The 20,833-nt window shown below is 47.6% G+C and overlaps 1 protein-coding gene and 1 gene segment (V, D, J or C); both read right to left on the reverse strand.

Moving 5' to 3' along the window:
- Positions 1-8,141: 8,141 nt before the first annotated feature.
- LOC111747719 (T cell receptor beta variable 6-5-like) lies at positions 8,142-8,686 on the reverse strand. The segment is given in 2 exon segments: positions 8,142-8,494; positions 8,589-8,686. Coding segments are annotated over 2 exon segments (396 nt in total).
- Positions 8,687-15,301: 6,615 nt separating this feature from the next.
- Positions 15,302-18,745, reverse strand: LOC135232287 (uncharacterized). Its single transcript, XM_064290357.1, has 3 exons — positions 18,073-18,745; positions 17,347-17,866; positions 15,302-15,385 (listed from the first exon to the last, which is right to left on the reverse strand). The coding sequence occupies exons 1-3, from the start codon at positions 18,324-18,326 to the stop codon at positions 15,302-15,304; spliced, it is 858 nt and encodes a 285-aa protein (XP_064146427.1). The 5' UTR covers positions 18,327-18,745.
- Between the last annotated feature and the right edge of the window lie 2,088 nt (positions 18,746-20,833).

Below are 20,833 nucleotides of genomic sequence, written 5' to 3' on the forward strand. Positions count from 1 at the left end.
TAAGATCTTGAGAAATAGTAAACCTGAGAAGAACACATACTTTTGTGGTTACGAGGAGGGGAGGGAGGGAGGGTGGGAGAGGGTTTTTTATTGATTAATCAGTAGATAAGAACTGCTTTAGGTGAAGGGAAAGACAACACTCAATACATGGAAGGTCAGCTCAATTGGACTGGACCAAAAGCAAAGAAGTTTCCGGGATAAAATGAATGCTTCAAAGGTCAGCAGAGAAAGGGCGGGGGTCTGGGGAACATGGTTTGCGGGGACTTCTAAGTCAATTGGCAATATAATTCTATTATGAAATCATTCTGCATCCCACTTTGAAATGTGGCGTCTGGGGTCTTAAATGCTAACAAGCGGCCATCTAAGATGCATCAATTGGTCTCAACCCACCTGGATCAAAGGAGAATGAAGAACACCAAGGTCACACGATAACTAAGAGCCCAAGAGACAGAAAGGGCCACATGAACCAGAGACCTACATCATCCTGAGACCAGAAGAACTAGTTGGTGCCCAGCCACAATCGATGACTGCCCTGACAGGGAGCACAGCAGAGGACCCCTGAGGGAGCAGGAGATCAGTGGGATACAGACGCCAAATTCTCATAAAAAGACCAAACTTAATGGTCTGACTGAGACTAGAGGAATCCCGGTGGCCATGCTCCCCAGACCTTCTGTTGGCCCAGGACAGGAACCATCCCCGAAGACAACTCATCAGACATGAAAGGGACTGGTCAGCGGGTGGGTGAGAGACGCTGATGAAGAGTGAGCTAATTATATCAGGTGGACACTTGAGATTGTGTTGGCAACTCTTGTCTGGAGGGGGGATGGGAGGATAGAGAGAGAGGGAAGCTGGCAAAATTGTCACGAAAGGAGAGACTGGAAGGGCTGACTCAAGAGGGGGAGAGCAAGTGGGAGTAAGGAGTGAGATGTATGTAAACGTATATGTGACAGACTGATTGGATTTGTAAACGTTCACTTGAAGCTTAATAAAAGTTAATAAAAAAAAAAAAGTAGAGTCGGCTTTAAGAACATGGATGGAGTCAAGCTTTCAGGACCTTCGTTTGCTGACTCAGCACAACTTAAAAAGAGAAGAAAGAGCTGTAAACATCCATAAATAATCAGAAAGTGGAATGTAAGAATTATGAATCTTGGAAAGTTGGAAATGGTCAAAAATGAAATGGAAGGCATAAACACCAATATCCCATGTATTAGTGAGCCTAAATGGACTGGTATTGGCCATTTTGAACCAGACAATCCTACGGTCTACTATGCAGGGAATGACAACTTGAAGAGAAATGCTGCTGCATTCATTGTCAAAAAGAATGTTTCAAGATCTACCCATAAGTACAACACGGTCAGTGACAGAATAATATCCATACTTCTACAAAGGAGCCTAGTTATTAGGACTATTATTCAAATAGAGGCACCAACCACTAAGTACAAAACTGAAGAAATTGAAGACTTTTACCAGTTTCTGCAGTCTGTATTTGATCATACAGGCAATCAAGATGCACTGACAATTATCGATGATTGCAATGGGAAAGTTGGCAACAAAGAAGGTGGATCGGTAGTTGGAAAATATGGCCTTGGGTATAGAAATGATGCCAAAGATCGCATGATGGCATTTTGCAAGACCAACGACTTCTTCAATGTAAATAACTTTTTTCATCACCTAAACGGCAACTATACACATGAACTTTGCCAGATGGAATACACAGGAGTCAAATCAACTACATCTGTGGAAAGAGATGATGGAAAAAAGCTCAATATCATCAGTCAGAAAAAGGCCAGGGGACGAGGTGCAATAAGCTATCAATTTCTCTTCTGCAAGTTCAAGTTGAAAGTGAAGAAATTTAGAACAAGTAGACAAGAGCCAAAGTATGACTTTGAGTATATCCAGCCTGAATTTAGGGACCATCTCAAGAATAGATTTGAAGCATTGAACGCTAATGACCAAAGACCAGAGGAGCTGTGGAATGACATCAAAGATATACATGAAGAAAGCAAGAGGTCATTAAAAAGACAGGAAAGAAGGAAAAGACCAGAATGGATGTCAGCAGAAACTCGGAAACTTGCTTTTGAAATTTGAGCAGATAAAGCAAAAGGAAGAATTGATGTAGTGAAAGAACTGAACAGACTTCAAAGGGCGCCTGAAGAAGAAAACGTAAAATATTATAATGACATGTGCAAAGAGCTGAGATAGAAAACTAAAAGGGAAGAACACGCTCAGCATTTCTCAAACTGAAAGAACTAAAGAAAAAATTCAAGGCTCAAGTTGCAATAGTGAAGGATTCTATGGAGAAAATATTAAATGACACAGGAAGCTTCAAAAGAAGATGGAAGTGATACACAGAGTCATATAGCAAAAAGAATTTGTCTGCATTCAGCCATTTTAGGAGGTCCCATATGATCAGGAACCGATGGTACTGAAGGAAGGAGTCCAAGCCACACTGAAGGCATTGGCAAAAAACAAGGCTCCAGTAATTGACAGAATATCAACTGACATGTTTCCACGAATGGATGCAGCTCTGGAATTGCTTACTCGTCTCTGCCAAGAAATGTGGAAGACAGCTACCTGGCCAACTGACCAGAAGAGATCCATATTTATTCCTATTCTCAAGAAAAGTGATCCAATCGAATGTGGAAATTATTGAACAACATCATTAATACCACAAGCAAGCAAAATTTTGCTGAAGATCATTCCAAGCGGATGCAGCAGTGTATCTACAGCGAAATGTCAGAAATACAAGCCGGATCCAGAAGAGGACATGGAGCCAGGGATATCATTGCTGATTGCAGATGGATACCAGAAAGATGTTTACCTGTGTTTTACTGACTAGGTAAAGGCATTTGAGTGTGTGGGTCATAACAAATTACGGTTAACTTTGTGAAGAATGGGAATTCCAGAACACTTAATTGTGCTAATGAGGAAACTGTACACAGATCAAGAGGCAGTTTTCCAGACAGAACAAGGGGACACTGTGTGGTTTCAATTAAGAAAAGTGCTTGTCAGGGTTGTACCCTTTCACCGTACCTATTCAATCTGAGCAAATAATCCAAGAAACTGGACTATATGAAGAAGAACGGGGCATCAGGTTTGGAGGAAGACTCATTAACAACCTGCATTACGCAGAGGTCACAACCTTGCTTGCTGAAAATGAAGAGGACGAGAAGCACTTACTGAGGAAGATCAAAGACCACAGCCTTCAGAATGGATTACATCTCAACATAAAGAAAACAAACATCCTCACAACTGGACCGAAGAAGAACATCATGACAAAGGGAGAAAAGATTGAAGTTGTCAAGGATTTCATTTTACTTGGATCCACAATGAACAGCCATGGAAGCAGCAGTCGAGAAACCAAAAGACGCATTACACTGGGCAAATCTGTTGCAAAAGACCTCTTCAAAGTGTTGAAAAGCAAAGATACCACCTTGAAGACTAAGGTGGACCTGACCCAAGTCATGGTATTTTCAATTACATGATGCTCATGAGAAAGTTGAACAATTGATAGGGAAGACTGAAGAAGAATGATGCCTTTGAATTGTGGTGCTGGCGAAGAATATTGAATATACCATGGACTGCCAAAAGAATGAACAAATGTATCTGAGAAGTACAACCAGAATGCTCCTTAGAAGCAAGAATGGTGAGACTGCATCTTACATGCTTTGCACATGTTGCCAGGAAGGGTCGGTCCCTGAGAAGGCTATTATGCTTGGTAAAGTACAGGGTCAGTGGAAAAGAAGAAGACCCACAATGAGATGGACTGACACAGTGGTTGCAACAATGTGCTCAAGCATAACAATTGGGAGCATGGCACAGGACCGGGCAGTGCTTCCTTCTGTGGTATATAGGGTTGGTATGAGTTAGAGGTGACTTGAAGGCACCTAAAAACAACTGTGGCCTGGGGAGCTGCGTACAGACACCCACAATCTTCCTGCATGTGCCTTTGTACCCTGGGAAGCCCAACTCTGGACCTCCTAGTCCTGGAGTTCATTCATCCATGTTAAGAAAACTGGCTCTCGGGTGTGGGTGTCCACCTGTAAAGTGCCAGGAACGGATGTGTGCTGGAGGAGAAGAAACTTAATGCCCGATATTACTTTGTTATCTTTTATAAGAAAAAATTGGAAGAGCTCATGGGTTTTAGCGCAAGCCAAAGCAATGGTTATTTCAGTTCCTTCCTTACTCGACCGTTGAGATACTTTCAGAACCCTTCAAAACCTGCCCTATGCCCACAGGTGCTTGGTAGAGACTTAGCTTACAGTCTCTGGCTGATAATTCTACCAGCTGGTGGCTGTGAGTCGGAATCAACTCAAGGGCAACAGGTTTGGGTTTTTTTCTTTTGGATTATCTCCAGGTCCAGTGCTGCCGTGTGCTCCATGTATTAACATTTCCCCTGCGTAGTTTGTTCCCTTGTAGCTGTTATAGTTTGCAATTGACATGTGTTTTCCCACCAGAGCATTTTTGTCTGATAGGGGACAGAGGTGGTTCTTCCTCCTGTGTTTCTTCTCCTCTTTTCCCTCCTTCCTCCTCCTCCTCTTCCTTAGAGCCCCTCCTCCAGTAGACAGTTGGATCAGCCTTCCTGAAGGGTATCAGGCTTAGGCCCCTCTGACTGCAGGAAGGACAAGCTGAGGGGCAGAGCTCTGATTTCAGGGTAGACCCCACCCTAGGGTTTCTCATCTTCCTCTCTTTGCACCTCCCTCTGGCATCAAGGCTGTGGGTCCACAGTTCTCCCACTGTGGTTCTCATTAGCAATTAGGGGGGCCTAACACCTCCCACAGAGCTGTAGGTATCTTGGCAGTGACTGAAAGCCTCAAAACAAAATGAAAACCAAACCCATTGCTCTCCAGTCCTTTTGGACACTTAGGGACCCTATAGGCCAGAGTAGAACTGCCCCGCAGGGTTTCCAAAGAGCACATGGTAGATTCGAACTGCCAAACTTTTGGTTTGCAGCCAGAGCTCTTAACCACTATGCAACCAGGGTTTCCAAAAGCCTCAAAGACCTGCCTAATATTGGATCAATGAAGTTTTTCTTAACCCTTCACCTCCAGGGCAGCTTATCTGCACCACCCAGGACTCTGAATTCTCAGTAGCGCCACAGTGCCATCTTGTGGCCAAAAAAGGGAAGCATCATCATTGTTCATCCCTTCTGCACTGGTGGTCTAGTGGTTAAGTGCTACAGCTGCTAACCAAAGAGCTGGCAGTTCAAATCCACCAGGCGGTCCTTGGAAACTCTATGGGGCAGTTCTACTCTGGCGTATAGGGTCGCTGTGAGTCGGAATCAACTCGATGGCATTGGGTTTTGGTTATTGGGCACTGGCCCCAAAATTACTGGGAAGTGTTTGCATATTGAAAACCAGACATCTAACCACTGTCGTTGATTTCAGCTTCTGAAGACCTCATGTGTTACTGAGTAGAACTGAGCTCCACAGGGTGTAACCTCTATGGAAGCAGATCTGCAAACCTTTCTTCTGTGGTTCTATTGGATGGATTAGAACCACCAAAGTTTCAATTAGTAGTTGAGCATAAACTTGTGCCCCATTCAGGGACCTCTGCATAGATGGCAGGGTGCATATTCCAGAAGATTCTTCAAGCTTTACAATCAACATCCTCTAACCCCAATCCCAACACTAGTCCTAGACCTACGTGACGCTTAATGTTATCTGTCAACTTGGCTAGGCCATGGTTCTCATGGTTTGGCAGATGTTATTTAATCATCCTCTGTTTTGTGGGCAACCAATGAGTTGGAAGGGCAGTTTCCTGGGGGTTTGGCCTGCATCCAATGTATATGGATGTTCTGGAAAAGCACGTTCTCTCTCTGGATCCTGCACTCGTCTCATGATTGACCTCTAGTTCCTGGAGAAGCCTTCAGCCTGACACCTGACCAACGGATTTGGGGGTTGCCAGCCTCCACAATTGTGTGAGCCATTTCCTTGAAATAAATCCTTCTGTATATATTTATACATACACTTCACTGGTTTTGCTCCTCTAGAGAACCCAGCCTAAACTCCCTAACTCTATTCCTTCAACTTACCATGTTTAACATCCCTGTGCTACTCTCTACTTAAATCCTATGGCATATCCGACAGTTATCATCTAACTGGGATTTTCTTCCCTTAAAAGCATGTCCTGAAAGGGAGAGGGATAGACCTGGGGATAGAAGGAAATAATATCTAGTCTAAAATAGGAAGAAAAACCCAGCACTTGAGAGTAGGTTTCTTCATCCATTACTGAAGATATACCAAGATGCCATTACCACCACTACGCACAGGAGATCATCAAGGTAACTAGAGTAAACACAGATCAACTAAGGGCTGGGTAGGCATTTCTTTTACCATTTAATGATTTCCATCCAATGGCCAACAGTCACAGCCCTTCAGGAGTTCTCCTTTGGTCTAGCCTCCTCCTACAAAAAAGTCAGCTGCTGTCCTAGTCTACTGCTTTCCCTGGGGAGTGGAGGACAGAGGAAGGCTCTGCTCAGGCTTCTAGGAGTGGCAAGGAGAGAGTAGATGTACGTGGTTTGTGCACAGGAAGGAGGTGGCCATGCCACACTGTGGCTAAGCTGCTGGCACAGAGGTACATGGTCGAGTCCCCTGGCTCCACAGCCTGGGTCCTCAGCATGGAAGACATCCCGTCAGACTTCTCCACTGAGAACCGAGCCTCAGGCATCCCTGACGTGTCTGCTCCCTCCTTGTTTTGGAACTACATCAAAAACACCAGGTTCTGTCAGTACCAGTAAAGGCAGTTTTGTCCCTGAGGGCTATGGCCTCGCCTCTCTTTGTGACACTGTGCCAGGGGCCTTGGAGACTCCGGCATCTATGTGACCTGAGGAGACAGATGCTGGGAACAGAATGGGGACAATGACGGGAATCACCGCACAGACACACACACACACCAAATATACACACTGTACTTACCACTCACACACACAGTCATGCATGCCCCCCATGCATAGACACACGTGCACGCATACACACACTGGAAATACTTGGTGTCCAGGGACTCACCTGCCCCCAGGAGCCAGAGGGCCACCCAGTAGATGACCCAGGAGCCCATGGTGGGTCCTGTATACCTGGAGAGTTTGTTGGTTCAGGGTCTTTGTGCTCATGAGCAAAGGAGGGAGACATCCCTCCCCACACAAGACAGGTCATGTCACTGTCTCATCAGTCTCCAAGCTCTCCGGAAACGAGATCATATTGTAACACACTTTGATGACTGATTTGAATATGTACAAGCTCCTTTTTGAAAACATCACCTCATGGGTGCTAGCCCAGAGCCCCCGGACTGTCTGGACAGGAGACTCACACCACAGCTCTAAGTGCACCTTCTCCCTCACCACTCTCCTCATCTGCCAGGCTTGTTCACTTTGACCCACCTCCAGCACCTCAAATGCCTGACTGAGGACAATCCCATGGTCCATGTGTTCCTGTCTGCCATGGCCCCTCCACCCTCCTGGCCACACTGCTCAGCATCCCCAACCTTAGGCAGGGTGGGCACTGGGGGCTGACTCGGCTAGGCATGGATAAGCTTGAAGTCACTGTGGTATCCAGGGACACAGGAGACGAAGTGATGCCTGGGTCAGTGTCTGAGTCCGGAGCTCCTATTCCTTTTGCCTGTCAGGGACCAATGTCCCCTGGGTTCTCTCATCTCCATGAAGGACTCTACCCACGACCCATGGCAAAGCCCTGCTGTTCAAGTCTCCATGCCACAGAAAAGGTTCCTCTCCTCTTCCTTGTGGAAGGAGACTCAGGCTCCTCATCCAGAAACAGTGGTGTGTAACATGCTCTAGAGCGTCTCCCGATGCTTCCAGAACCCACAAGACTGTTACAGGGGGTTCAGCTCCTCATTTCACTGCTAGAAGAATCCCCAGGTGTTCCATGGTCACTAAAGTATGTCTGCTTTCATTAACTGGACACTGTAGTTTCAAACTCCCTTTCCTTCGTGGGGAGCATGGGTGCCAGGTGAGGGGCCCCGGGGCAGGACACATTGCAGCTCTGTGTGATTGCTGCTAGCCCAGAGACACATGACTGAGTCCCATCCCCAGGTCTAGGCTGGCTGAGAGTGGCCTGGAGCTGGACCTCAGCAGGAATGGAGGGCCCTGCACCTTCCACCCCAGCTCCGAGGCCCTGGGTCTGAGCAGGCTATGGGGGCCTCGTGAGCCCTTCTTGTGAGGGGCTGATGTGACCCTGCAGCACTGTGGAGTAACTGCTGGCGCAGAAGTACACAGCTGTCTGCGAGGGGGCGGCCGACCCCAGGGTGAGGTGGAAGTGCTCCTTTTTTGATCTGGAGACGCTATAACCCTCGGGGATGTCACCATTTTCAGTATCACCAACACGGACAGAGTAGTGGATCAGCCTCAGCCCCAGTCCCGGGTCTTGTCGGTACCAGTACATGTACTCATGGTTCATGTTCTGGGTACATTGCAGGGTCAAGTTCCCTCCTGTCCTCGCGATTTTGTGCCTCGGGTTCTGGGTGACGCCAGCATTCGTGTGCCCTGTGGGGACAGAGACCAAAGTTGGTGCCAAAGGGAAAGGCTGGGGAAGGATCCGGAAGTCATAGGAGAGGAGAGGGTCCTGCCCAGGACGCACCTGCCCCCAGGACAGCCAGGACCACAACGCACAGGAGGCGCATGGCAGGGACAAGCTCTGGAGGGGTCCTTCTGAGATGTCACCCTCCTGCCCCAGCCTGGCCCCAGAGCAGCCTGCCCCAGTGGTCACGCCCCTTTTCCCTGCAACCTCCAGTCAAAATAAACATTCAGGCCAACAGCCCAGACTGGGAGGAGTGCACTGCTCTGAATTTGCACAGGTCCTGTACGTAGATGAGTCTTTCCTGCCTTTGTGCAGAATAGTTTGTAACTCTGTATAAATTTCTCCCTGAGGATGGAATTCCTCCTTGACTCACTGGCTTTTATTTACCTAACTCTCCCTGCAGTCCAGAATGTCAGGGGAGATCCTTGTGGCTTCCTGGTGCAACAAAGACTCCTGTGTTCTAGAACTCCTTCAAGAGTCCTTTTCTCATTTGCTCGGTCACCCACCATCCTGTTAACCTCCTTCCACCTGCAAGGACTCACTCTGGAGTCAGAGCTCTAGATCCGAGGGCGCCTCTTCAACCAGCACTCGGGAAAGTTTCACTCAATTCGTTATCAATTCCCTGACTGGGGGGACACCTGCCCACACCTAGCTAGATTCATCACGACACCTGCTTCCCGGGTGTGGTCAGCAGGAGAACGATCCCCAAAGATGTCCACGTCCTAATCCCTGGAGCCTGTGAGTGTATTAGACTTCATGGCGGGGGATTAAGGCTGCAGGTTGAATTAAGGTTGCTAATCAGTGGACTGAGTTCCTGGTGTTGCAAAGGGTTAACACACTCAGCTGCTAACCAAAAGTTTGGAGGCTTGAGTGCACCCAGAGGTGCCTCCAAAGTAAGGCCTGGAGATCTGCTTAAGAAAAGTCAGGGACTGAAAACCCCGCGGAGACGTTCTACGCTGACTCACATGCAGTTGCTCTGAGTCAGAATCTACTTGACTGCAGCTGGGGATGGTAACTGGTGAAATTTTCCGTGAGTTTTTTACTCGGAACCTTCTCCAGGGAGCAGAGCTGGACCCTGCATGCACAGTAGTGCCCTGACCCCCTGCATTCCGTAATAGGCCTGTGACTCATGAGACAGAAGGTTCCACAGAAACAGGCAGATATTTAAGGTCAATATTGTACATGTAGCTTGGAGACCCTGGAACCCCCAAACAAGAAACATACTTATTTTCATTTTTAAGTTTCCTTTCCTATTTCATGTGATCCCAAATCTTGTACAAAGTAAAAAAATAAATCTTGTAAGAAGTAGAGGGCACAAAACAATGGGTTAAATAAAGGAAATTGACTAACAAATTCCAACCCTTTATGTCCTTTCTCTCCTGGTAGGCTGCACCATGAACAGGAAGACTCCTTAGCAAACCCCCCTTCCTCTCTGTGTGCAACAGGGAAGACTCCACAGGAACCCCCCCACTCACACAAACCCAACAAAACCAGCTGCCACTGAGTCAGCTCCAACTCACGGTGACTCCATGTGTGTCAGAGTATAACTGTGCTCCATAGGGTTTTCAGTAGATGTTTTTGCAGAAGTAGATTGCCAGGCGTTTGTTTTGACGTAGCTCTGAGTGGACTGGAACCTCTAACCTTCTGGTTAGCAGCTGAGCGTGGTCACCGTTTGCACCTGCAGGAACAGCCTTCAAGAAAAATGGCACATGGTCTGGGTATGAACGACAGCTCCAGTGCAGAAAGGTGCGCCTTTTCTCTTGTCACCTGTAGGATCCACTCAGGTCTCTGCCCTGAAGTTGTCAGGGAGGCAGCATGATAATCCCACGTGGTCCATGACTTATGACCTTCCTGCTCCTGCACATCTGGGCCTGAAAAGGAGAAGCTGAAGCAGGGATACTTCTACAGAGGGGTCGGAGGGCCCACAGGTACCTGAGGAATGGAGCCCAGTGTGCCTCCTCGCCTTGCTGTTTGTGACCTCTGCCTGCAGGAGAGTGGCTTCACCTCTGTCAGTTGTGGTTCTGCAGTTGAACAAACCGTCACACAGTCCTTCCTCAGCACACTTCTGTCAGCAGTGACACAGGTTACAGGGATGAGCAAAGAGAGTCTAGGGAGCCCTCGGCTCAGCTGGCCTGAGCTCAGCCTGGAGGCCGCGCCATTCTCACCATCACTTCCTAAGCTGGGCAGAGGGCTTTGTGTATAGGGCCATGTATCTGTCTATCTGTCTGTCTATTATCTCTCTCTCTCTGTCTTCTATCTACTTGACTACCCACCCATCCATCCGTCCATCCATCCATCCATCCATCCATCCATCCATCCATCCATCCATCCATCCATCCATCCATCTTCCCACCTGCCCGCCCATCCATCCATCCATCCATCCATCCATCCATCCATCCATCCATCCATCCATCCATCCATCCATCCATCCATCCATCCATCCATCCCTCCAACTTCCCACCTGCCCATCCATCCATCCATACATCTTCCTACCTGCCCATCCATCCATCCATACATACATACATACATCCACTCACCCACCCATCCTTTTGTTTTGGGAAAGTTATCACTGAATGCTCAGTTGTTTTGTGTTGACTAGATGAGTGTTGCTAACCCATGCTGGTTAAGTATTGCTAACTCATGCAGATAAGGAAAACTTCCTAAGTTTGATTCTGGATAAAGTTGCTGCTTCAGCTAAATGGCATTAAGACTAATTCTTGTTTAGCTCTTGGTCCAAGAAACCCATTTTAAATCTTGCATCTGCAAAAAATTTTTAACACAAAAACTTCAAAACAGACAAAAAATGACTTCGAAGGCTGTTCAAATCATTGCATGCACCGTGGACTTCATGATTTGGCCAAGTGGTCAGCAGTTTCTCCACATTGTCATTGGCTTTTAGCGGAGTGGCCGTATGCTGACTGGATTTCCTCCCCAATCTGTGACCTCGGATGCTGGGTACGGGCACCTACAATCTTGCTGCACGTGGCTTTGCACCCTGGGAAGCCCACCTCTGGATCTCCCAGTCTTGAACCTTGTTCATCCATGTAAGAAAACGGGCTCTTGGTTGTGGGCATCCACCTGCAAGGTGCAAAGGAGGGATGTGGGTTAGAGGAGAAGAAAGTTAATGCTCAGTATCACTTTGCCAACTTTTATAAGAAGAAATTGGAGGAGCTCATGGGTTTTAACCCATGATAATTACTGGCAATTGGAATGTGAAAGTTAGAAACAAAGAAGGATCAGTAGTTGGAAAATATGGCCTTGGTGATAGAAAAAATGCCAGAGAGCGAATGATAGAATTTTGCAAGACCAATGACTTCTTCATTGCAAATACCTTCTTTCACCAACATAAACGGCGAGTATACACATGGACCTCGCCAGCTGGAACACATAGAAGTCAAATTGACTACATCCGTGGAAAGAGACAATGGAAAAGCATAATATCATCAGTCAGAGCAAGGCCAGGGGCCTACTGTGGAATAGACCATCAATTGCTCATATGCAAGTTCAAGCTGAAACTGGAAAAAATCAGAGCAAGTCCACGAGAGCCAAAATATGACCTTGAGTATATCCCACCTGAATTTAGAGACCATCTCAAGAAGAGATTTGATGCAGTGAACACTAGTGACCGAAGACCAGACGAGTTGTGGAATGACATCAAGGACATCACCTAAGAAGAAAGCAAGAGGTCACTGAAAAGACAGAAAAGAAGGAAAAGACCAAGATGGATGTCAGAGGAGACTCTGAAACTTGCTCTTGAGCGTCGAGCAGCTAAAGCAAAAGGAAGAATTGATGCAGTAAAAGAACTGAACAGAAGATTTCAAAGGGCCTCTCGAGAAGACAAAGTAAAGTATTATAATGACATGTGCAAAGAGCTGGAGATGGAAAACTAAAATGGAAGAACACGCTCGGTGTTTCTCAAACGGAAAGAACTGAAGAAAAAACTCAAGCCTCGAGTTGCAATAGTGAAGGATTCCATGGGGAAAATATTAAACGATGCAGGAAGCATCAAAAGAAGATGGACAGAATACATAGAGTCATTATACCAAAAAGAATTAGTCGATATTCAACCATTTCAAGAGATGCCATATGATCAAGAACTGATGGTATTGAAGGAAGAAGTCCAAGCTGCTCTGAAGGCACTGGCAAAAAACAAGGCTCCAGGAATCGATGGAATGTCAATTGAGATGTTTCAACAAACAGATGCAGTGCTGGAGGTGCTCACTCGTTTATGCCAAGAAATATGGAATACAGCTTCCTGGCCAACTGACTGGAAGAGATCCATGTTTATGCCTATTCCCAAGAAAGGTGATCGAACCAAATGTGAAAATTATAGGACAATATCATTAATATCAAACAAAAGCAAAATTTTGCTAAAGATCATTAAAAAATGGTTGCAGCAGTATCTCGACAGGGAACTGCCAGAAATACAGGCCAGTTTCAGAAGAGAACGCAGAACCAGGGCTATCATTGCTGATGTCAGATGGATCCTGGCTAAAAGCAGAGAATACCTGTGTTTTATTGAGTATGCAAAGGCATTCGACTGTGTGGATCATAACAAACTATGGATAAAATTGGGAAGAATGGGAATTCCAGAACACTTAATTGTGCTCATGAGGAACCTTTACATAGATCAAGAGGCAGTTGTTCAGACAGAACAAGGGGATACTGATTGGTTTAAAGTCAGGAAAGGTCTGCATCAGGGTTGTATTCTTTCACCACACCTATTTAATCTGTATGCTGAACAAATAATCCGAGAAGCTGGACTATATGAAGAAGAATGGGGCATCAGAATTGGAGGAAGATTTATTAACAACTTGCGCTATGCAGATAACACAACCTTGCTTGCTGAAAGTGAAGAGGACTTGAAGCACTTACTGATGAAGATCAAAGACCACAGCCTTCAGTATGGATTACACCTCAACATAAAGAAAACAAATCCTCACAACTGGACCAATGAGCACCATCATGATAAACAGAGAAAAGATAGAAGTTGTCAAGGATTTCATTTTACTTGGATCCACAATCAACAGCCACAGAAGCAACAGGGAAGAAATCAAAAGACACATTGCATTGGGTAAATCTGCTGCACAGGACCTCTTCAAAGCGTTGAAGAGCAAAGATGTCACCCTGAAGACTAAGGTGCACCAGACCCCAGCCATGGTATTTTCTATCACATCATACGCATGTAAAAGCTGGACAATGAATAAGGAAGACTGAAGAAGAGTTGATGCCTTTGAATTGTGGCGTTGGCGAAGAATATTGAATATACCATGGACTGCCAGAAGAACGAAAAGATCTGTCTTGGAAGAAGTGCAGCCAGAAAGCTCCTCAGAGGCAAGGATGGTGAGACTGCATCTTACATACTTTGGGCATGTTGTCAGGAGGGATCAGTCCCTGGAGAAGGACATCATGCTTGGCAGAGTACAGGGTCAGTGGAAAAGAGGAAGACCCTCAACGAGGTGGATTGACGCAGCGGCTGCAACAATGAGCTCAAGCATAACAACAATTGTAAGGATGGTGCAGGACTGGGCAGTGTTTCCTTCTGTTTTGCATAGGGTCGCTATGAGTTGGAATCGAATCTACGGCACCTAACAACAACAGCATGGGTTTTAATGCAAGCCAAAGCAATGGTTATTTCAGTTCCTTTTTTAATCTACCCTTGAGACAGCTTCAGAACCCTCCAAAGCCCGCCCTATGCCCACAGGTACTTGGTAGAGACTTAGCTTACAGTCTCCGGCTGATAATTCTACTAGCTGATTATCTCCAGGTCCAGTGCTGCTGTCTGGGGCATCTATTAACATTTCCCCTGAGTGGTTTGTTTCCTTGTGGGTTTTATAGTTTGCGATTGACATTTTTTTTCTTTCAGAGAGTTTTTGTTTGCTAGGGGGTGGTGATGGTTCAGAGACAGAACTCTAACCTTCCATGTAGGAGACCCAGCTTCAATTCCCTGCCAGTTCACCTCATGCTCAACCACCACCCATCTGTCATTGGAGGCCTGTGTGTTGCTGTAAAGCTGAGCAGATTTTAGAGGAGTCCAGACTAAGATGGAATAAGAAGAAAGGGCTGGTGTTCTGCTTCTGAAAATCAGACAATGAAAATCGTGGCAATCATGACATTCCAATCCTCACCCCATCAGGTGAATGGTGCAAGACCGGGAAGAGTTTCATTCTGTTCTTCATTGGGTCTCCGTGTATCAGGGGTGAATATCACAGAAGTTAAAACAAGGACAACAGCCACCCAATAATACTAAAGTGACTTATGTAATTATTTAAGAGGTGTAAAATCCCAAATCACCCAGAGAGTTTAAAGCTGCTCAATGGCATCCTACTCTGCTCCTATCCCTTGGAAAGAAAATGAGCCATAAATTTCAGGTTGGGAGCGACTGCTCTCTACTTTACTCAGATGCCCAGAATATTTGAAATTGATGATGTAGCGTGAAGTGCTATCTGCAGTCTCTCTATCACATGCACACACATGCACACATGCAAAGTCACAGGCACACAAACATGTACACACAGACATGCACGTGCCCACACATGCACAAGCACGTACATACCACCCAGACCAATGCTATCCTCTTCCTCCTCTACGGAGCCCCATTCTCCTGTTCTTTCTTCCTCCCCCTCCTTCTCTTTTTTCTCCACCTTCTCTTCCTCCTCCTAACACCTCTTCTTCTCATCTTTCTCTTGCTCCTCTTTTTCTTCCTTCTTCTCCTTCTCTTCCTCCACTTTCTTCTCCTCTCCTTTTCCCTCCTTCTCCTCCTCCTCTCCTTCCTAATCCTCCTCTTCCTCAGAGCCCCTTCTCCAATGGACATTTGGGTAGCCTTCCCCCAGGGTCCCAGGCCCAGGGCGCTCTGACTGCAGGAACAATAGGGCAAGGCACAGTGCACTGAGTTCAGGGTAGACCCCACCCCAGGGCTTCTCATCCTCCTCTCTTTGCACTTGCCCCTGGGATGAAGGCTGTGGGCCCACAGATCTCCCACTGTGGGTCTCATTAGCAATTAGAGGGACCACCCACCTCCTGCAGAGCTATAGGTAGCCTGGCAGTGACTGAGAGCTCCAAAACCCTGCCTAATATGGGATGTGGTGAAGTTTTTCTTAACCCTTCCCCTCCTGGGCAGCTCCCCCAGAACCGCCCCCCCGCCAGCCCCCTAGACCTCAGTGGTACCACAGTGCCATCTTGAGACCAAAAAGGGAAGCCCCATCAAGTTTTATCCCTTCTGCTCTGGCCCAAGAGACTCTAGGAACTGTCTGCATATTCAAAACCAAACACCAAACCATTGACTTAGCTTCTGAGTTACAAGGGACCCGTGTGTTACAGAGTAAAACTGAGCTCCACAAGGTTTTCTTGACTGTAATCTCTGTGGAACCAGATATCCAGCCCTTTCTTCCCTGATTGCGGTGGGTGGAATTGAACTGCCAACCTTCTGGTTAGTAGTGGAGCACAAACTCGTCTGCCACCCAGGGGCTTCTGCGTAGGCAGCAGAGTGCATATTCCAGGATATTCTGGAAGTTTTGCAATCAATTTTCTTGAATCCAAATCCCAGCACTAGTCCTAACCCTATGTGATGGTTAACGTTCCGTGTCAGCTTGTCTAGACCATGGATCTTATGGTTTGGCAGATATTATGTAATCATCCTCCATTTTGTGATCTGATGTGAGCAGCCAATCAGGTGGGAGGACAATTTCCTTGGGGGTGTGGCCTGCATCCAATGTATGTGGTTGTTCCGGCAAATCTCATACTCTCTCTCTCAATCCTGCACTCATTTCATGGTTGACCTCCAGTTCCTGGAGAAATTTCAGCCTGTCGCATGACCTGCAGATTTTGGATTCACCAGCTCCTGCAACCACGTGAGTCAGGAGAAGCCTCTAGCCTGACACCTGATCTGTGGATTTGGGACTTGCCAGCCTCCGCAGTTGTGTGAGCCACTTTCTTGAAATAAATCTTTCTTTATGTCTTTCAATATGCTCCTTACAAGTAAGGATGGCGAGACTGCGTCTCACATACTTTAGACATGTCCTGAGGGATCAGTCCCTAGAGAAGGACATCATGTTTGGCAGAGTACAGGGCAGTGGAAAAGAGGAAGACACTCAAAGAGGTGGATTGACACAGTGGATGCAACAATGAGCTAAAGCATAACAACAATTGTAAGGATGGCTGAGGACCTGGCAGTGTTTCGTTCTGTTGTGCATAGGGTCGCTATGAGTCGGAACCAACTCGACGGCACCTAACAACAACAACATATGTCTTTATATATACCCCTCACTGGTCTTGCTCATCTAGAGGAGCCAGCGTGAAACACCCAAACTCTATTCCGTTGAGTTACTATGTTTACTATCCTAAGCTCATTCTACTTAACTCCTGTAGCATATCTGACAGTTGTCATCTAACTGGGACTTTCTCCCTTTCAACTATGTTCTGAAAGGGAGAGAAATAGAGTGAGGGATAGAAGGAAATAATATCTTCTCTAAAATGGGAAGAAAAACTCAGCACTTGAAGTAGGAGGTTCTTTCATCTCCGTTACTGAAGATATACAAAAAAGCCCTACCCCCGCCACACAAGGGAGACCATCAAGGTAACCCCAGTAAATACAGATCAGTATAGCACTGGGCAGACATTTCTGTCTCCTTCTAATGATTTCCTTCTCTCCACCTATAACCACAGTGCTTCAGGAGTTCTCCTGTGGTCCTGTCTCCTCCTACACAAAGGTCAGCTGATGTCCTTGTCTACTGCTTTCCCTGGGGAGTGGAGGACAGAGGAAGGCTCTGCTCAGGCTTCTAGGAGAGGCAAGGAGAGGAGGAGTATGTGGTTTGTGCACAGGAAGGAGGTGGCCATGCCACGCTGTGGCTAAGCTGCTGGCACAGAGGTACACGGCCAAGTCCCCTGGTTCCACAGCCTGGATCCTCAGCGTGGAAGATGATCCATCAGGCTTCTCCACTGAGAACCAATCCTTAGGCATCCCCGATTTGTCTGCTTCATCTTTATTCTGGAAATAAGTCAGGAGCACCAGGCCCTGCCCCCGGATCTGTCGGTACCAGAAAAGGCCAGCATGACCAGAAATTGGATCACACCTGATGGCTACAGTCTGGCCCCTCTTTGTGACCCTGTGCTTGGGGGCTGGGAGAGTCCAGCACCTCTGTGACCTGAGGAGACACGTGCTGGGAACAGAATGGGAACAATGACGGGAATCACCACACAGACAGACAGACACACACATCACACATACCACACATACACTAACCACATACAGCCACACACAAACCACACATGCACACACACATACACACCACATATATTGTGCATACACACATACCATACAGGCACACACACCACACACACACACACACACAACACATACACCATACACATGAACATAACACACATACCATGTACACACTCAATGCATACACCACATAAACACAGACATCACTCACAACACACACACCACACACTCATACCACACACATGCACCACATACAAGCACACATGCACACTCACACACGCCCCCATGCATGCACACGCACGCACCACACACTGGAACTACTTGGTGTCCAGGGACTCACCTGCCCCCAGGAAGCAGAGGGCCACCCAGCGGTGGAGCCTGGAGCCCATGGTGGGTTGGGCAGGACTGGAGGATTTGCTGGGGCAGGGTTTTGTGCACATGAGCAGAGGAGGAAGTGTCCCTTTCCCCACAGTCTCATCAGTTCCCATGGCCTCAGGAACATGTGCCCACATTAAAACACACTTGCATGACTGATTTGAACATGTATAAGCTCGCTTTGGAAACCCTGGCAGCATAGTGGTTAAGAGCTACGGCTGCTAACCAAAAGGTCAGCAGCTCGAATCCACCAGGTGCTCCTTGCAAACCGTATGGGGCAGTTCTACTCTGTCTTACAGGGTCGCTATGAGTCGGAATCCACTCTACTGCAGCGGGTAAGCGCTCTTTAAAAAAATCACCACAGGGGTCCTGGCCCACTGCCCCAGTCAAAGACCCATGTCCCCTGCATTCTCTTCTCTCTGTGAGAGACTATGTCTCCACGTCCCATGGCAAAGCCCTGCCACTCAAGTCTCCGTGCCACAGAAACAGTTCCTCTCCACTTCTTTATGGAAGGAGACTTAGCCTTTATGGAAGGAGACTTAGTCCAGAAACACCGGTGTGTGATACGCCCTAGAGCATCTCCCCATGCTTCCAGAACCCACGAGGCTGTTACAGGGGGTTCAACTCCTCACTCCACTGCTAAGGGAATGCCCAGGTGTTCCATAGTCACTAAAATACGTCCACTTTCATTAATAGGACACTGTAGTTACAAACTCACTTTCCTTCAGGGGGAGCAGGGCTGGCAAAGGTCGAGCATTTGGGAGCCAGGCAAGGGTCTCAGGGACAGGACACACTGCAGCTCTGTGTGATTGCTGCTAGCCCAGAGACACACAGCTGAGTCCCATCACTAGGTCCTGGCTGGCTGAGAGTGCCTTAAGCTGGACCTCAGCAGCAACAGGGGCCCCTGCGCCTGCCACCCCAGCTCCAAGGTCCCCAGGCTGAGCGGGCTGCATGGGTTTCCTGAACCCTTTTTGTGAGGGGCTGAGGTGGCTGTGCAGCACTGTGGAGACACTGCTGGCACAGAAGTACACAGCTGTCTGCGACGGGACGGCCGACCCCACCGTGAGGGGGAAGTCCTGCGTGTTTGATCTGGAGACACTGTACCCCTCGGGGACATCGCCTTTTTAGGTATCAGGAACACCATTAGAGTAGTGGATCAGCCGCAGGCCCAGTCCCGGGTCTTGTCGGTACCAGTACATGGAGTTGTGGTTCATGTCCTGGGTGCATTGCAGGGTAACATTCCCTCCTGTCCTTGTGATCGTGTGCCTTGGGGTCTGCGTGATGCCAGCATCCGTGTGCCCTGTGGGGACAGAGACCAAAGCTGGTGCGGAGGCCACAGGGAAAAGCTGGGGCAGGATCGGGAAATCCCAGGAGAGGGGAGGCTCCTGCCCAGGACACACCTGCCCCCAGGACAGCCAGGACCACAGTGCACAGGAGGCGCATGGCAGGAACCAACTCTGGAAGGGCCCTTCTGAGATGTCACCCTCCTGTCCAGCCTGGCCCCAGAGCAGCCAGTCCCAGTGGCCACGCCCCCTCCCCCACCCCCTGGAAACTTCAGGTAAAAAACAAACATGCAGCCAGCAGCTCAGAGTGGGAGGAATGCAGTCCTCTGATTTGCACAAATCTAGTCAGGAGATGAGTCTTTCCTGGCTTCCCACAAAACAGTTTGTGGATTTCCTCCTTGACTCACTGGCTTTTATTTACCTAACTAACCCTGCAGTCCAGAATGCCAGGGGAGATCTTTGGGGCTTCCTGGTGCCATTTATGACTCACGTGTCCCAGATATTCCTTCAAGAGTCCTTTTCTCATTTGCTTGGTTTCCCACCCTCCTGTTAACCTCCTTCCACCTGCAAAGACCCTCTCTGGAGTCAGGGCTCCAGATCCCAGGGCACCTCTTCAACCAGCACTCAGGAAGGTTTCACTCAGTTCCTTATCCATTCACTGACTGGTGGGATACCTGCCCACACCTAGCTAGATACATCCGGGCACCTGCTTCTTGGGTGTGGTCGGGAGGAGAAAGTTCCCCAAAGATGTGCACATCCGAAGCCCTGGAGCCTGTAACTGTATTAGACTTCACAGTGGGGGAATAAGGCTGTAGATTGAATTAAGGTTGCTAATCAGTGGACTGAGGTCCTGGTGGTGCAAAGGGTTAACACACTCAGCTGCTAACCAAAAGGTTGGAGGTTTGAGTGCACCCAGAGGTGCCTCCAAAGTAAGGCCTGGAGATTTGCTTATGAAATTCAGCGACTGCAAACCCCGTGGAGAAGTTCTACTCTGACTCAGATGGGGTTGCTGTAAGTCACAGACTACTCGGATGCAGCCAGATACTAATAAAATTGTCCATGTGTGTTTCCTTCTGGAATCTTCTCCAGGGAGCAGAGCTGGACCCTGCATGCACAGTAGTGCTCTGACCCCCTGCATTCTGTAATTGCCTGTGACTCATGAGACAGAAGTTTCCGCAGAAACAGGTAGATGTTTAGGATCGATATTGGACATTTAGGATTGTAGACCCTGGAACTCCCGAGGCAAGATAGAGAGTTACTTTCATTTTAAGTTTCTTATTTCATGTGATCCCAAATCTTGTACAAAGTAGAGGGCACAAAAATGTGGCTTAAATAAAGGAAATGGACTAACAAATTCCAACCATTTATGTCCTTTCTCTCGTGGTAGACTGCACCATGAACAGGAAGACTCCTTAGCAAACCCC

The sequence above is a fragment of the Loxodonta africana genome, chromosome 8 (genome assembly GCF_030014295.1).
Source record: "Loxodonta africana isolate mLoxAfr1 chromosome 8, mLoxAfr1.hap2, whole genome shotgun sequence".
NCBI classification, from domain to species: Eukaryota; Metazoa; Chordata; class Mammalia; order Proboscidea; family Elephantidae; genus Loxodonta; species Loxodonta africana.

Bases quoted from the DNA above. Each gene is read 5' to 3' on its own strand.
- LOC135232287 (XM_064290357.1), bottom strand. From the start codon at position 18,326: ATGCTGCCAGGGTTTCCAAAGCGAGCTTATACATGTTCAAATCAGTCA. The intron at 17,867-18,072 runs GTAGTTCCAGTG...TGTGTGTGTGTG, and splicing joins GGTGAGTCCCTGGACACCAA to TGTGTGTGGTGTGTGTGCCT. The intron at 15,386-17,346 runs GTGCACAAACCA...TTGTTCCTGCAG, and splicing joins GGCATGGCCACCTCCTTCCT to TCAGAGCGCCCTGGGCCTGG.